The sequence below is a fragment of the Eurytemora carolleeae genome, unplaced genomic scaffold (genome assembly GCF_000591075.1).
Source record: "Eurytemora carolleeae unplaced genomic scaffold, Eaff_2.0 scaffold634, whole genome shotgun sequence".
Taxonomy (NCBI): Eukaryota; Metazoa; Arthropoda; class Copepoda; order Calanoida; family Temoridae; genus Eurytemora; species Eurytemora carolleeae.
Genome location: NW_019396525.1, coordinates 1 through 18,829, shown reverse-complemented (window position 1 = coordinate 18,829; position 18,829 = coordinate 1). Strand labels below are relative to the sequence as shown.

The 18,829-nt window shown below is 31.1% G+C and overlaps 1 protein-coding gene across 1 annotated transcript in view; it reads right to left on the bottom strand.

The window, feature by feature from the left end:
* The window catches only part of LOC111704851 (protein artichoke), a gene marked incomplete at its 5' end in the record, with an annotated part of 54,397 nt that extends 36,040 nt beyond the window's left edge, over positions 1-18,357 (bottom strand). Inside the window, 3 exons of the mRNA XM_023477212.1 lie at positions 2,511-2,585; positions 13,361-13,463; positions 18,208-18,357. Of these exons, the coding sequence (XP_023332980.1) occupies positions 2,511-2,585; positions 13,361-13,463; positions 18,208-18,357 (328 nt within the window). The remainder of the gene's footprint in view (positions 1-2,510; positions 2,586-13,360; positions 13,464-18,207) is intronic.
* Positions 18,358-18,829: the final 472 nt, after the last annotated feature.

Genomic DNA, 18,829 nt, shown 5'->3' with positions numbered 1-18,829 from the left:
ATAAAATAATGAAAAAGTAGATAAAGAATGGAAAAAGTACATAAAATAATGAAAAAGTAGATAAAGAATGGAAAAAGTACATAAAATAATGAAAAAGTAGATNTGCAATGCAGGAATCCTAATAACAACAAAGTATAGGGATTGTATGTTTATACATTAAGAATATTTATTTGTTTTGAGAATATACTTTAAGTATGATAATGTTAGGGGTATTATGTAGTAGTGGCTGTAAACAGTGATTATATTGTTAAAGTGGGTTCTATCTATATTTCTATCTATAATACTATCTATATTTCTATCTATATTACTTGCTATATTTCTATCTTTAATTCTATTCTATTTCAATAGATATTTCTATCTATATATCTATCGATATTTCTATATATGTTTCTATCTATATTTCTATATATATTTCTATATATAAATCTATCAATATTTTTATCTACAATTCTAGCTTTATTTAGCTAAAGCTATATTTCTGTCTATATTTTTATCAATATTTCTATCTTTATTTCTTTTTATATTTCTTTCTGTATTTTGCTATCTATATTTCTGACTATATTTCTAGCTATGTTTCCAGCTATATTTCTATCTACATTTCTATCTATATTTTTATCTATATTTCTAGCCATATTTCTAGAAATCAATATTCTTATGTATTTTTTTACAAGTGTTTTGTAGTTTTTTTTGTATAATTTTCATAAAATAAAATGGTACTAGGCAAAAGTTAATAATTTCAAATGCTCATTTTTTTCTCCTTTCCCCGTCTGAACGTCTGAACTGCAGGCTCTCTTTTTCTTGCTTCCCTTTGCCTGTCCATTTATGGAGCTGCTTTTAAAAGAATGTTAACGAGTATCTTGTCCTTGCGCCATTATAAGAGAGTGCACTATCACCCTTTCATTGAATAGATCTCCCCCACCTTTTTTTTTTTTTGTCTTGCTTAATTATAATTGTAGCCTCAGCACTGCACATTCTGTCTATTTGCATTTTCTAGGTCACCACTCCTAGAACTTTAATTTAGTTTTTAGTTGCTGCGAGGGAGCAATAGCTTCCCTGCTTTGAACCGCACATTTTTACTTTCCTATAAAAGGAGCATTGCCATTCCAATGATGGATAATCAAGTGACCCGCTCATGGGTAATTCTGTTGTAGGATCCAACAGAGAAATGTGCTCAAGTCTCATTTCACTGTTTGTGAGAAGGTTAGATGGTAGGTAGAGGAGAGTAGAGATCAGGATAAGGGTTTGTAGGAGTGGCGTATCAGGAATATTTTGTTAAAATCACTCCATTTGTCCATGTGTTATACTGTTTCCCAGTCGCATTTAGTGTACACCGCTGCATGCAGAATGTGGAGTTGTCCTTTTTTGTCAGCTATGGAGCAGGACCCTTCCAAAACGGGCTCCTATCGCTAAGTGAAGTGGGTATAAAACCGGATTAGTTTTAGACATATTTGCTCTTTGTTATTCCTATTTCTTGACTTAGTACCCCGGCCGTGGGTACTGTTGTTAAGAAAGAAGGCTAGCTTATTGAGCACAGGGTTCAGGGCCGCTTGGCCTTCTCTCCCTCCTATGTGTACATATCTTTCTCACAGTCCACTGCAAATAGTGCAGCTAGAGCTCTGCTCTCTTGGCCTGTAGGAATGCAACTGATAATTCTATCTATTTTTCTAGCTATACTTCTGCCTATATTTCTATATTTTATTCTATTTGGATTTATATTTATATTTCTATCTAGAATTCTATTTAGATTTCTATCTAGATTTCCAGCTTTATTTCAAGCTTTATTGCTATTAGTATTTATATCTATATTTCTATCTTTATTTCTATCTATATTTGTATCTAAGACGTCCATTCATATGACTAGAAATCTATCAATATTTCTATCTATATTTTGAACTTGATTACTATCTAAATTTTTATCTTTGGTTTTATTTAAATGTCTACATATTTTCTTATTTACATAGATATTTAATTTTTAGTCAAGATATTTGCTAAATAGCATTTTCATTTCTATCCAGATATAAATATTGATATATGTCATGATCTATATTTCTATCTAGAATCTAATTTTGAATATATATAGCTATCTTGCCATTTGACATCTTTCTTTCTTGCTATGTATCTAAATAGCATTTCTGTTTCTATCTATCTATCTATCTAGTAATCTATTTACAGGAATTCTTTATTCAATTATTCTGATTAAAAAATTCAATTTGTTTAGATTTGTTTGTATCTCAAGATGATTCCTTGGATCGAATACATATAATATTACTTTTTGCACACACGCCTAAATTATCTAAATTCGAATCCGTTTTTCGTATTTTTTTTTGACATTTGATCTATTTATGAGAAAATACCGATCTAAAGGGACCAATAAAATCCATGTATCAGAGGATTTCACAATTTTTAAAGTGCGTAAAATGTGCATGGCACATGACTCGAGAGCACAAAGTGTGCATGGCACATGACTCGGGAACACAAGATAATTAAAAAATGTTAAATTAGCTTGTTGCCTAATTTATGAAAAGCTCCGATCTCAACTTCGCTGATTTTATTTGAGGATAAATCTAGTGTTTTTAAACCTGAAATAAAGAAATAAGAAATATATATTTTGTTCAGTTCTGTTCAGTTTTGTTCAGTTCTGTTCAGTTCTGTTCAGTTCTGTTCAGTTCTGTTCAGATGTTTATAAACCATCTAATATATATGTTTAAACATCATCATGGTTTATAGCTTGGTGTATGGTGCAATTAAAATGTTTATAAAACTATCTTATATATAAGTCATGGTGGACTAAGCCAGTGGGGTCGGTCAAATAGGCCTAGGATTAGGCCTGATACTGTAAAAAGTCTGAACGCGCCATGGGAGTTGTCCTAGTTAGCTTTCTGACGGGACTATGTCAAAAAAGTTGACCCCTGTCATATGTTAGTCTGGTTAGGGCGACGTACTGTAACAGAGGATCGGGTCAGTACACGCTGTTATCTGGCAGGCCGGTTCAAACTGGGCAGGTCCTGTTCGAACTTAAATTTACTACGGCCCGGAATGATGTTTAAATATGTCCAAAGCACAATATTTCGAGTTATATTTTTATAATTTAATTTTATAATTTTCAACAATGAGTAATATATTGCAAAACCATAGTTCTTGCAAAGGACCTGATTTTAAGTCACAAACTCTCATTTTCCAATCCCTTATCGTTGCAACCTTTGATATTTTAAACCATGACTGTTTGATCTGAGCGGAAAACTTTAGAATGGGATATCCTTAATCCTGATCGGTAAATTAATCTGGAGATTAATATAAAGAGGAGAACAAGCATTATTTAATCTGGAGATTAAGAAAAAGAGTGGATCAAGCATTAATCCTGTTATCCACCATTCAAAAGTTCCCAGCTCTGGCAATTTTTTTTAGTTGATTAAGAAACAGGATTTCTTTTTTTTTGTTTTCAAATGTTTTATATTTTTAATAGATTAATTATGATAATGTTTCCTTCGTCTGGCATAGCTTCAATACTATTCCCCACTGAAATAAAATTGATTAGTTAGATACAAAATATAATTTCTTAATTATTGAGATTAGTCAGGAGAGGAGAACATAAGTAAAATCTTATTTATGTTTCTCCTCAAACTAAAACACAAAGTAACAATATTAGCAGTTTTAATGGTTAAATATTACACTTTAAAAGGTATAACGCACTCTAAGAAATTTCAAATTTTCATCTAACTAAATTTGCTGGAGCAACAGCATCAAATTCACCTTAGCAGAATCATTTAACAAAATTTGACGAATGATTCTGGTAAGATAAGTGTGCAATGCCGGTGCTGTAACACATTTTGTTAGGTGAACATTTGAAACTTCTTAGAGTGCGCATAAATTAATAAAAATATAGATAGGACACTAGATGTCGTCTTTTCTAGATTTAGGAGTTTTTCGTCCACAATAACCCTAAGGCAGAAGCCTATAAAAGAGTTCCGCGCAGACAGCGTCGAATTACAAGACTTTTGGGCTTCTGTCTCAGCGTTATTGTGAACGAAAAACCCCTAAATCTTGAAAGGACGACATCTTGTGTCCTATCTGTTATTTTAATTAATCTATGGTATAGCACATAAAGATTTCCTGAAAATTGAATTTCTTCCTGAAAAGTACAGTGAGACACATAAAACTGGAATTCATGACTTTTCACTCAAGTTATGAATCTGAATTTCTAATCAACATAAAACCCAGCTATTGTGCAGTTACACAATGACCCATTTTACTTAATAAGTTGATTTTCGAGATACTTTTTGCTTTAATTTAACATGAAAGATATATAAGATTCCATAGAATGTCGTCTACCTATCCCACAGTTGTATAGATTTAAATGTTTTCAAACTAAAAGAAAATAAAAAAAAAATATGAAAAATGTATAACTGTCAATCAATCAATCAATTAACTGGCCAATATTTATAAAAGTTTTTAAAAATAATTATATTTGAACTAACTTCAAATTTCAACATGGTAAACAATGGGAGTAAACAGCTATCACGAAATTGGAATATGAAAAATCTATTTTCATAAATATTAAAATACTTTGCTTCCAGGGCGCTAGGAACACCTTTTTCAAAAATCTTTATTTCGTTTTGTTCTTAAAATGGACTAAAAAGGAAAAATAAAAGGGGACATATACTGAAACCTGAGCATTTATTGAGTTGACCTATAAGAGTTCTATCTGATGTTCCTGTCTCGAGAAATTGATATAAAACTGTGTCAAAATTAAACCAAACTCATTTATGTGAGAATTGGTAAAAGAATCTATAAAGTTTTAAACAGCTCAATTCAAGCAAATACGCAACCAATCTGAAAACTACGATTTCGATCCGAGAGAGGGGCCTGAAAACTCAGGTTTGCTGCTTTTATAATTTGAATTTAATAATTTTTCACTTTTAATAGATATATTTTATAATATAGTTGAAACGTCTGTATTCCATGATCAGAACTTCAACCAATGGCAGTGCAGTATCATTGTCATGTGTCTCCCTCTGTATCTTGAGACAGGAACATTAGATTAAACTCTTATAGGTTTTGATCAACTCCTAAAATGTTCAGGTTTCAGTCCATACACCCTTTCATTTTTCCTATACACTCCCTTTAACCATTCCATAGCCAACGACAATAAACGCATGATTGTTTTAAAATCTATTTCAAAGTTTGAAATTTTGTCGATTTAAAATGTTCAAAATTAAGAAATTTACATCATCTTTTTTATTCTGACGAGTGAACATTCGTAAAACATGTTAGGTTGTCACACAAAATTAACAAAAATAAAAGTTTAGTTCTTTATATTAAATTTAATTTCTTCAAAGGGACTGTTAAGGTAAAATAAACGGGGGGCTCAAGTCTACACATTTTATGAGTTGATCGCGATCAATAATAGTTCTATTTTATTATCGATTATATATATATATTACAAAAGAAGTATTACATGAAAATTATCATGGGAGCGTATCTAAAATCTTTAGGCAACTCTGGGTTATCCTAATTTTTAGATTTGATCCGTTTTAGCAGAATATGATCTGTTTAAAACGTTGATTCTTGTACAATATTATATGTATATATATTAGTTTTGGTTTAACATTGACACAGTTTTAAAACAATTTCTTAAGACAAGGACATCAGATAGAACTAATATTGGTCGCGATCATACTTATCTTTCAAAGATATTTTAAACCTCAACATTAATATTAAGATTTATAAATATAAATTAATAAAAAAAGGTGAAATCAAAGAATTAAAGACACTAATTTTTAAAGAGCAATTTTAAAATTGTTGTATTTAAAAATAAATTTTTTATTAATCCCCCCCCCCCTCCTATTTAGAGGTTGGGCAAATTGGGTAAATAAAAGTATAGATAAAATATTTAATTTATATTTTATTCATAATTCGTATAATGTATCATTGTATGTAGTTTTCAATGCTCCACAACTGAAAATTATTTCCAGCTTTACCATAATCAGTTATCATGCAATTGTTGATAGACAGGAGGGGGGCTGGGGGGTAGATGGGGGGGGGAGAAAAGTTTTGCTAGCAATTCATGTTTGTGTAGTATAGTTTCTTTTAGTTTGTATGTTTGCTCTATATACATATTCAATAGGACAGGACAGGGAACTTTTGATAGGGTTAAGCTTAAGTCCTAATGGAAACTTTTGAATACAAGAACTTTTCTACTAAATGGGAATTGAGTCTTTACCACAAACTCTGATTTTTGAATCTCTATATCTTTGCAGGCAGTCCAATAATTATTCCTTCAAAAACATCTAATAATTTTAATTTAATTTTAGTATTTATAGTCTCGACTGAGCTCCATAAAACCTCTTAAAATCAAAAGCCAAAACTATTTACTTTTTTGCACTAAAAAGTAGTTTAAATTCACCATTTTAAAGCACCGGTGTAGAATGTTTGAAAATATAATTTGAGGTTCTAGTATAGAATAAACCAGAAAGGGAAGATAAACTTTGATAAATGGTTTGTTGGTTGGTTTCCACAATATTATAAATTGGTATTTTCCGGTATTTTCTCCTTTCATAAATCCTGCCACTCCCTTCAGATTTAACTTGTTGGAAGGTTTACATAACATTTCATCTTGCAAAAAATAGGAAACAGAAAATATGGCCGTATCAGGGGCCCCATGTAATGTTTATAACTGGTCAAGGTTTAAAGATTGACCCTCCAAAAAACTGTAATTTTTCTTCATTATTGTAGATATACATGAATTGTTTTTTAAAAGTATGTATACTAAAGAATTTTTTTAGATTTTTAATATTGTAAAAAAAAGAGTTTTGGGGTTTTTTTGAAAGAATGGTATTTAAGCAAAAGATAAATCTTACCTAAACTGACTGTACGAAGGCCCTGAAGGTTCTTGAGAGCTATCATTGGGAACTTTGTAAACCGGTTTCTGTTGAGGTTTAGTGTGTGCAGGTTACCCTCTGTACACTTCAGCTCTTGTACTCTTGTTGGACATAAAATGGAGCTCAGACCGGCCGCCCCCCCCCCCTTAAATAGTGAACATAAAACGTGTTCTAAACTAGTTTTTAAATAACACATGGAGATCAATCAGTTTATGGAAATAAAAACCTTTGCCCCGAAAACAAAGATTTAAGATTTCCCAAACTGAAGAAGAAATTCAGTGTTAGAAAGGAGACAAGTGTTAGTTTTGTAACTAATTTCCCCAGTATTATATAACTAGCCGAATTAACGTACTTTCCTATAATTCACATAATTCACTAATTCTGTTACACTACACAATGCAATCCTTGGACTGGTTAGGTTCATGCAACTCTTGAAATTGTGTTTTTTTTGTAAAACGTGAGCCTAACCCAATCATCTCTCTACATTTCTTACTCTCCTGGGTAGAATTATGGTTTTGATTATTAAATAACAGGTCTTAGCTACATTTCGCTTCATAGTTTTGTTTTTGATTATTCACAAAGAACATTCTCAACCCTCTCTTTTAACTTTGTTTCTCTTAGTACTTGTGAAGTGTAAGTTATTTAAGAGTTAGTCTTAAACAAAGCATAGAAATTAGAAAATATTCTTATTCATGATTGAAAATAGCAAATTATGGGTTCATTTTGGGGTTTAAGTTATTTACCCATTTTGTCATCTTTATAAGATCCTCTTTTAACAAACTTCTTGTTTCACATAAGTTTCAAAAATCTTAGTTCAGGAATTAAATAACTTTTAATCCAATAGTCGACTCTCTAACTTTTGATTCATTATTTTAAACAAGTTGATTATTTAATATTAAACTGTTATTATTATAAATTATAAATATTTATATTAAAAGTAATAATTCAAATATTTATATAAATTAGGAGTCAAATAAAGAATATATAGTTTAAAAAGATTGAAGGAACTGTAAGAATACTTCAAAGTGACCCATAATACAAAGATGATAAGCCCGGATTCACAATGGTACCCTTGTAATCTTTATATGCTAAATAATGTGAAAGATATTTCTACGTTTTTAATTGTTTATAACTGATAATTTCTATAAGTTTCCTGCAGTAGAAATTCGGAATTGTCACTTTTATAGAGAAACCTCATTTGAAATTTATCAGTTTTCAAAACATGAAATTTATACTTAATCAGGCGAAGCTTTAAAGAGTACTGTTGTGAATCGGTCATTGCCATCCTTGTATGTGAGGTTTGTGAGGTTGAGTTTGAGAGGCAGGATTGCAAATATGTTATCGAACTTCTTAAATAGTTGGCAAATATCAAACTTTAGTTGAATACTTCCTTTAATCCTTTTCAAATATAGAACCCAACCATTCTCACCTTATAAAAGTTTAGATTCATTTTCATTGTTTACAGTTTTACTTTTTCACAAATTTGCATTTTTTTCCAGGAGAAGATGTGAGTTTGCTAAATTCCATGCTGTTTCACACTTTTTCAATTTGAATTTTTGCAAGACAGGATTTCATTTCATGGAGAAATGTTTTTTTTTAAACATGTGCTGTTTGATTTTGCAGGGGTCTGTAGAAATTGGCAAATATCATGACAGACAATGACAAAAGGCCCAATTGCGACCAAATTAGCACTCTTTAGCAGTCAAATGGATCCAAGGTAAGGTAAGAGGCCATAAGAGAATTTTGTATTCAGAATACACAATTCTTTAATTCACAATGAACACAGTTTCGGTGGCTGTACGAATATATAGTGGTTGTTTGTCAACAAACACATCCGAAACTATCTAGACTTGAACCGAAACATGAAATTAAACCAAGTGTTTTAAGATAGAGATTTAACGGATATAAACTGTCGAAACTCGAACTGTAGATATTTTTTCGGCAGTAGCCTAATTAGATTGTTTGTAAACAGACTGCCAAACCAGTTTTTAGCCACCAAAACGGAGCTTATTGCGTATTCCAGAATTCTTTTTTGCACAATAAATAAATTCTCTTATGGCCCATCCTTGATTGGATCAATAATGATTAGGATTTTATTTGTTTGCTCAGATACCGCTTCAAAGGATATTGTTTTGAATCAGACTTAAAGATATTAGGTCACTTGAATTTACCTCCAATATATTTTGTATTTCTATAAAACACTATCGACCTAATGTTAAGTAAAAAATATAAAAAAATAAACTGTTTTAAAGAATATGATAGATTAATTTGAATTTGAATCTAGAACTCTAAAAATTTTAAAATGCTTGAGTGGTGTGGAATTCAACTATACAATAATCATGCATGTTCTAAAAACTATTCGTCAGTTAAATTATTAGAATTTTTGTAAAAAAATTCAACTACTTCTGATGAATAATTAACTAACTCTTAGAAACGTCAGAAATGAAATATTTTAACAATTATATTTCTTTCCAATGGGATCATTTCATAGCATATATCTACATAGAGATTTAAATAGTAATTATGTGTAATAATACAGGTTGTCCCAAAAAACAGGAGAATTCAGTGACGAATTCGATATCGTCTTTTTAAATAATTCTTTGATTTAGTATAGTGATACCAACTGAGAAAGCTATAATCTGTAAGAGTTTCGTCTGCTATGTTCACATTTTGTTTGTTTATGTTTTGGCTGCATACGGTTGTTCTTAGTAAAACAAGAAAATTGCATAATGCAAACAGAGTAAACTTGTCCGTCTTCACTGTTCATCTTGCGGAGACATTATTGATACATCTTTGCAGTCTTTTTACCCTTTTCATGAAATAAACTCTAGCAGACATAATAATATGATGGCTTTTGAAATCAGGTATTACAATGCTAATTCTTAACAAAGACGATATCGAATTCGTTACTGAATTCCCATGTTTTTTGGGACACCCTGTATAAAAAAGTTCACCTTTATCTTAACTATAATTATCCGTAAAGCATTTACCAAATAAAATAACTTCTATTAAAATCATGAAGTTTGTATTACAAAGGAACTGAGTTCTAAGAAGCATAAAGAACTAAATATTGACCAATCAAATTTCGTTCCAAAGTTTAGTAGTAATTATGTGCAATTATATACATAAGTGCATAAAACACATCTATATATAAATTTAACCTGTCTGGGTGTCTGTTTATTTTTTGCGTCACGTGGCACCAGGGAAGGTTTATGAATTATTAAAATCTTAAAAATTTGTGTTTAAAAGTTTTTTATCTTGGTAAAATTTTGAAAATGCGCAAAAAATATTATGAAATGTGCAAACTTTTTTTTATACTTTACAAAGAGAAGATGCTCACAGATAAAGCCGCAGTAAAAAGTTGAAATAGAAAATGTTCGCGAAGCGCCCTAAAAGCCTAGTCTATAATATTCCATAAACCTAACTTTGTTAAACTTTAGCTTAACTCTATAATCCATAAAGCATTTATTAAATAATAACTTCTTTCAAAATCCTAAAGTTTGTAAAAATTTGGCAAACAAGTGTTTAAATGCTGCAATATCTGGCAAAATTGCATCTTTTATAGAATTTTAAGCTGGAATAAACTTGAACAGTTTCTTGCAGAGAAAGCAAATTATTCCCAAGTAAAATTCGACTCTGTGTAAAATGTGCTGAAGTTGTTTAGCTTTAATATATTTGCATGTTTAAGAACAAATAAAAAAAAAAAAATGCAGTGTGGTACTGCATTACACATTAATACCATAATTTGTTATTCCTGTAAAAGGAATTTTTATATTCTTAAAGATTCTCATAATTTTCAATTTTTTGAGTTAGTGACAAACTAGTTTCGCTAGAAAGGGTATTAGAGAGTAATTAGAGAAAGTATTAGAGAAAGTAATTAAAGCCATGTAACACAAAGTAATTGATCTCTTGCCACAAACTCGAACTTTTTAAGCCCTGTATCTTAGCAATCTGGTGGTGTAAAATTAGGTTAGGTTATTAATATTTCAAACTTAAATTATTTGATCGAACAGAATTCATAGTTTAAGATATCTATGGTCTAGGACATTGGGTTCCAAAAATATTGGGATTAGAAAATTAGAGTTTGTTGCAAAGACTGAATTCCTTTTACAAAGACCAAACATCAGACCTACAACAAAAACCGCTTTTGTCCCCGATATTTTTCCAAATATACATGAACAGACATGAACAGACATGAACAGACATGAACAGACATGAACAGACATGAACAGACATGAACAGACATGAACAGACATGAACAGACATGAACATACATGAAACCCACTTTTTGAATATAGAGATGAAGTTTTCCTAAGCCAAGGAATGAATTGTCGCTGAGGGAGGTTAAATAGTTTCCTCCGAGGTTCAGAGAAGATAAACTAAAAGTAAAATTATTCTTATCTATATTTATATTGAACATATTTAATATTGCAATAAATAATTTAACAAGTCTAGGCTTGCGAACACAATCCAAATTTTCGGACATTTTTAATCTGTTTCTTAAAATTTCTGGGATTTTTGAAAATTTTTGTTGTAAAATAACTTTTTTTCATTTTTTTGATTACTATGGTTACCCGGACTTGGTCTTTAATCATTATTTTAGCAGTGCACGGGGTTGCCCGTGGAATAAAACATAATATTTTAGCCTATATCAACCCAGGGTTCCCTCAAAAAAACAATTCAGCCAATTTGGTCCAACCGCTTGGCTAGCTATAGTGAACATATAAATGATCGAAAAGCTTTATTTTATAGATTTTTTAAGCTCCAAGAGTGCACTTTGCCTCATGATATATATAATAATAATAATAATAATAAAAATAATAATATGTATATGTATATATTTTATTTTATAGATTTTATAAGCTCCAAGAGTGCACTTTGCCTCATGATATATATAATAATAATAATAATAATAAAAATAATAATATGTATATGTATATATTTTATTTTATAGATTTTATAAGCTCCAAGAGTGCACTTTGCCCTATAAGTATTTTTGAGAGCACAGTATTGTATTTGCAGTAATACCCATTAAAGGAAATAAACTACGTGTTTTAAGACTATTAGTGTTTGCAATACAAAATGTATAATATATACACGTGTTTATATATTATGAGACAACTGACGATTTTGGGGGATAAATTCTGAAACGAACCAAAATCCTGATGGAATTTTAAGGCTGAATTTAAAGAATTTAAGCCGCCGCTTAAATTTGAGACGCGGTTCAAATATGGTTGGCTCAACGTAAAATCGTATTCAATGTTTCAAGATTTAAGCCGCCGATCAATTGCAACCGGTTTTTGGCGGATTTGAGACACGGCTCAATTTCATTAAATTCGAATTCTGATTTATTTCCCTTAGCTAAATAACCAGATGGTGTAAACCTTTAATATTTTAAACGTTAATTTGATGAAGAAAAACTCAGAGTTTAAAATATCAAAGGCCTACGACATAAGGTTAAAAACCAGAGCTTGTCAGAGACAAGGGTGTAATGCAAGGAAAGTTAATTGCGGTCGTGTATACTCTGCGTACTTATTGAAACCAGTTCTCTTTGGGCGGAATTTGTAAACAAGAAGGGGTGCATCAGTGTTTGTTTAGTATCCGAGGAGGTTAAAAGCATTAAATTTGATAGTTTTGATAATTCACATAATAGTTTTCTATGACCAGAATATTTCATTGATTTTTTTATTTGAAAGATGGATCCCATGTCAGGCTGTAACATCCGACTTGTGTTTACATTACCGCCCAGAGAAAGTACACTGCAGTACAAAAGATGCGTACACTTTTGAAATAACTTTCTTTGCATTACATCTTTGGTCAGAGAGAAAGAATGTGAAAGATAATGTGATATTAAAAAAAACGTTCAAACTTTTCTTCTAGTTTATAATTTGTTACCTGGCCCCGTAGAAAGAGTAAGGGTAGAGTTCTGTTATGTTGTTGCCAGATAAGCTTAAATCCCGTAAACTTCCTAATAAAATTCAGTCTTTGTCACAAACTCTGATTTACTATTCCCTATATCTTTGCAACTCAATGGCGTAGACCTTAGACATTTCAAATTATGAATTCTGGAAGATCAAAAAACCTAAGTTTTAAATAAGCCTACACCATCAGGTTGCAAAGGGGTGAGCAAATTTTAAGTTTGTGGCAAATATTTAAAAAAATTTTTTTTTTTAAACTGTTAAACTCGAAGTTACAATTTACAATATCAAATATTTGAATTGGAGTACTCGGGTGCATATCAAATGATAATTTTCAGAACAAAACAGGGAAATGATTGCATTTTAAAAATTTGTATAGTTTCAGATAAAAAGATGGGATGGGAAAGTTCGTAAATTAGGAAGATTTGGTGCAAAATTACATAGAATAATTATTGAAAAATGTTTATTCATTGTTTATATTTTTCAGAAGCGTCAAAAAGTAAACAAACTTTTTTTCATGTTTGATTACAATGTACACGCCTGTACAGTGTACATCTCTTTTACCTATTTTATTAATTCCTCTTGGTACATAAGTAAGCCAACTATCAGATATCTCTAATGTTTGAAGGCTACTCTCCATTCCTTGGAAGAAATTCTCATCCACCTCCTAAACAAACAATCTGTGATAAACATTGTACATGTGCTTTAACTTTAATGTACTGTACTGCATAACACTGTACTGTACTTCACTGTACTATGCTGTACTGCACTGTAATATAATGTACTGCACTAAGATATACTGTACTGCACTTTACTATACTGTACAGCACTGTAATATACTGCACTGCCCTGAACTATACTGTACTGCACTATACTTTAATGTACTTTACTGTACTATAATGTTGTTTACTTGTACTGTACTTTAATAAACTGATCTATACTGATTAGTGGTGCGCCGCACTTCATGCAATGTACTATACTGTATTGTATTGTAATTTAATGTACTGTAATGCAATACACTTTAATAGAATATACTGTACTGTGCTGTACGTTTTTTAAGATTGTTTTATGACAATTGTAAAGTGTTTTTATGTTCTGTTGTTTTGTCATGAAGTAACTCAACGGCTAAGCGATTATTTCTTAACTTTTTAATGATAACATGTAATAACATCATACTTGTCTGGATTGTTGAACAAACTTTCTTATTCTATTCTTGGTCTAATTTTAAAACTTTTCCAAACAAATGTTTTAGCATTTGTTTTATGGGAGGAAAAGAAATAAGAAAACGAAGAAACTGATTTGAGCAAATAATCTAAAGGTTTAAAAATTTACCACAGTTTAATAAAATAAATCTAACTTACTTCTTTCTTTTAATACTAGGTAATCAAATTGATGAGGGAAGTGTATCAATCCAAAAAACAGATTAAGTTTTATTGGAAAATTGCACAATTTTTTTTAAGCTTTCCGTTAAGGAAATAAATTGATTTACTATTTGAGAAAATAAAATAAAAAGGCTTAAAAAAAGGAAATTAGTGATATACTGTAATTTTATAAACTTATCATAATGATATAATATAGAATAAAATTATAATATGCCTCAACATTTTTTTGAAAAGGAACAGAGTGTACAGCATACATATGGTTGCAAAAATACAGGGATGAAAATCTCCAAGCTTTGTTAAAGGAATGTAGAAAATATTCTTGGAAATGTAAAACTAAGCTAATATTTTCTTCTGGTTGGTTGAATCAAGAGAAACATTACATGATGTTTCCCGTCTACAAGTTTAGATGTGTTGTTTTAAAAGTTTTAATGTTCTTGATGTTTTGTTTCAGATGGACTTATACAGCTCAATTCATTCTTACTTGGGCTGGGCAGAGTAACTTAAAGGGACTTCAGAGCAACTTAAAGGGACTGCAGAGTAACTTAAAGGAACTGCAGAGTAACTTAAAGGAACTGCAGAGTAACTTAAAGGAACTGCAGAGTAACTTAAAGGGACTGCAGAATAACTTAAAGGAACTGCAGAGTAACTTAAAGGAACTGCAGAGTAACTTAAAGGAACTGCAGAGTAACTTAAAGGAACTGCAGAGTAACTTAAAGGGACTGCAGAGTAACTTAAAGGAACTGCAGAGTAACTTAAAGGGACTGCAGAGTAACTTAAAGGGAATGCAGAGTAACTTAAAGGGACTGAAGCGTAATGTTTATCGTTTTAAAAACGTTCGAAAAAACTAGCGTTTTAGAAACGTTCGAAAAAAACTATCGTTGTTGTTTCATTTTTGATTTTTCAAAACCAACAAACTATCGTTCAATTTACCAAAAAAGGCTATAATTTTTTGAAAATCTTTTCCTTTTTAATTATGTAGTTTTATTATTATCGTTTAATTTCTATGATCAAACTATTTCTAAACAATTGAATATAATTTTTTTTCGTATGTTCAGATTTTTCTACTAGTCATCCCTGTTTTTGTCAATGCGTCTTTCTGATGCTGCGGAATTTGGTTAATATATTAATCCATTTACTAGATTATTGAATATTTTAGCTCAATGCATGGTTTAAAGTACAGGGGTTTTAGGTTATTGGTTATTCAACCATTATATATACATCTCATAACTGGATTTTAGACATCGTTGAAAATTATGATTTATTTAACGCAGCAAAAGTGTAACATTTTTTAAGGTTTTACAAAGAGCTTAGATATCTAAATTCATTATCATTTTTAAGCAATTTGCTATTTAATTAAAAAACCTTCCATAGGGGTTAGCGATGTTAAAAAGTACTTATGTGAATATATTAAAGGGTGAGCTAGGGAGGGGGAGGGGGGGGGGATAAAAATGAAAACAGCAATTCTTCTTTATAATACTAAAATTGCAAAAGATATAAAATAATATGCTCCAAATTATGTAATTTTTCGAATGTCAAATGCGAAGTTTAGGAAAACTTTGTTTTGTTCAAAAACATAAAACTGAAAATGCATCAGAGGCAAGATTTGGCACTCTCCACCTTGGCTTGAGAGGCAAAAAGTTGGCAAAAATCAATTATTAAAATTTTATGGATTGTGCATCTTAAAAAATTTCATGTTCTGTTTCTAAGGTTCAAATGCAAAATAAAAAACTGCAAAATCGACCATATCTATTCAAAAAACATCTCAAATAAATGTCTTTCACAAAATGTCTGCGGGAAGAAGAGATAACTTAAAAAGACTATTACAATTCATACAAGAGGATTTAGAAATAGAAAATAAAAATAGAAAATACCAGCATTAAGGTCTTTAAGGTCTGTAAGTTCAAAAACAAGGTTTTGTTTGGCCTGACAACTAGAGTTTTATGTAGGATGAGATTTAGGTTTTATGTGGGATGAGAACTAGGTTTTATGTAGGATGAGATTTAGGTTTTATGTGGGATGAGAACTAGGTTTTATGTAGGATGAGATTTAGGTTTTATGTAGGATGAGAGTTAGGTTTTATGTGGGATGAGAACTAGGTTTTATGTAGGATGAGATTTAGGTTTTATGTGGGATGAGATTTAGGTTTAATGTGGGATGAGAACTAGGTTTTTGTAGAATGAGAACTGGATTTTGTGGAGAATGATAACTAGGTTTTGTGTAGGATGAGAACTAGGTTTTATGAAGGATGAGAACAGGGTTTTGTGTAGGATGAGAACTAGGTTTAATGTAGGATGATAACTATAACTAGGTTATATGTAGGATGATAACTAGGTTTTTTGTAGGATGAGAAGTGGGTTTTCTGAAGGATTAAAACTAGGTTTTGTATAGAATGAGAATTAGGTTTTATGTAGAATGGTTACTAGGTTTTATGTAGAGTGGTTACTAGGTTTTATGTAGGATGAGAATTAGGTTTTATGTTGGATGGTTACTAGGTTTTGTATAGAAAGAGAACTAGGTTTAGTATGAGAACTGATCTAGGGTATATAGTTCAATTTAGTAATTAATCTTAAAACTAGAATGAAACCCTCCAGGCTCCTGTAGAACTAGGAGAGAGACGAGATGAATAATGTATTCTCCGTCAAATCAAATTAGTAATGGAGGCTTGAAACCCTTAATTAAAGTTGAGATATATGTTTAATGAATGATTCTAACATATTTGTCCTTTCTCGACATGTTGCAATTGTTTGATATCATTTATTGTAAAGCTTAGTAAAAGCATAAAATCAAAAAAGACAGTGTACAGGGTTACCCACAAAGTATCAGACAATAATGACGACCTACGCAAAGCAGCCGTTCGTTTTATCTAAAAACTAAACTTCCAGAGTTGACGGTTTTCCGTTCAGTTATAAAGATGCCGGTAAATGGCGATCTCTATTGTTAACTGCGTTAACGGGGATGATTAGGATCGTTTTGTGAACGAACGAAATTTTTCTCGAACAATTGTGTCGTTTTGAAAAAAAACGAGCGATGAACGAACAATTTGGATTTTTCAGAGAAATGAAAAAACGAAATCGTTCGAACAATCTTGAAAAACTATTCTTTTTTACGGAACGAACAAATTTTCTAAAACATTTTGAATAAACAATTAGATTTTCACTAAATGAACGAAATCAATTTTTTTTGAACGATTGAAATAATAAAAACAAAACGGGTAGTTCACGAACGATGAACGAATGAAATTAAAAAAGTCGAACACGGGCATCTCTAGTTAACGGTAGAAATATTTGTTATCTTCTCTGTTAACGTTTGTTTAGTTTGGTAGCAAGAACTATATTTATAATTAATGAACTGTATCTTAAGGAAGATGAAAATAATCATGATTTTTTACTTTGATTTGATTATTTAAAACAAATTATGCCACGGGAAATGTCACATTTGTATTAAAGAAGTGTATTAGAGTGTATTCAACTTAATAATATTTGAAACTAATTTTTTTGATAAGTTTTATTAATGTTTAAGTTTTTGCACGAAATGTCAAAAAATTAATTTATACGTTATTCGTTTGGACTGAATAAGAAAATGTAAGAGTAACATGTTCAACAATCGTTGGGCGATATATTTTAATGGGGTCCACGTTAAAAATCTTTAAACAAGTGCTCAAAACAATTTGTTTTTGAAATATTAAAAAAAACATTTTGGTTAATTAATGCATTTGTTCACTAATGTTACCACATGGACTATTTTAAATGGATACATATCAATAATTTTCCTTATGAACCGGTTAAAAGTTGGCTTTAAACGGATGTTTCCCTGATAAGTAAGTTGCTTACTACCGATGCGCTCCAATGTACGGAAAGTGGGGTTTCCTAAGATAGATAGATAAAAAACTAATATGACGTCACTCTCGCCTCTATAATCGGTGTCCTCATATTAGGTATATATCTATCTATATCAGGAGACGACATTTTCCGTACATTGGAACGCATCGAGAGTAACCTAACTCATTTAAGAACATTGAATAATACCAACCTTGATATATGTAGATTGTATATGAAGAGAATGTAGAGATGTATTTGCTAGGATCCAGTATGGCAGGCTGGTCAGATCAGTTCCTAGCCTAGTTAACCGTAATCCTAGCACAACAGGTCGCAGGTCACCAACCAGCTTTACCACTTCACCCTAGAACATAATATATATTCCTAGCTTATTTAACCGACACGTCGCAGGTCGCCAACCAGCTTTACCACTTCACCCTAGAACATAATATATATTCCTAGCTTAGTTAACCGACACGTCGCAGGTCGCCAACCAGCTTTACCACTTCACCCTAGAACATAATATATATTCCTAGCTTAGTTATCCGACACGTCGCAGGTCGCCAACCAGCTTTACCACTTCACCCTAGAACATTATATATATTCCTAGCTTACTTATCCGACAGGTCGTAGGTCACCAACCAGCTTTACCACTTCACCCTAGAACGTAATATATATTCCTAGCTTAGTTAACCGACAGGTCGCAGGTCACCAACCAGCTTTACCACTTCACCCTATGTTGTATTCCGGATTGTTTGATATATGAGTGAACAGTCCCTTGAATCCAACAGGAAGCCAGATGAGTCAGTACATCCCGGACCGCTGCAGCGTAGACA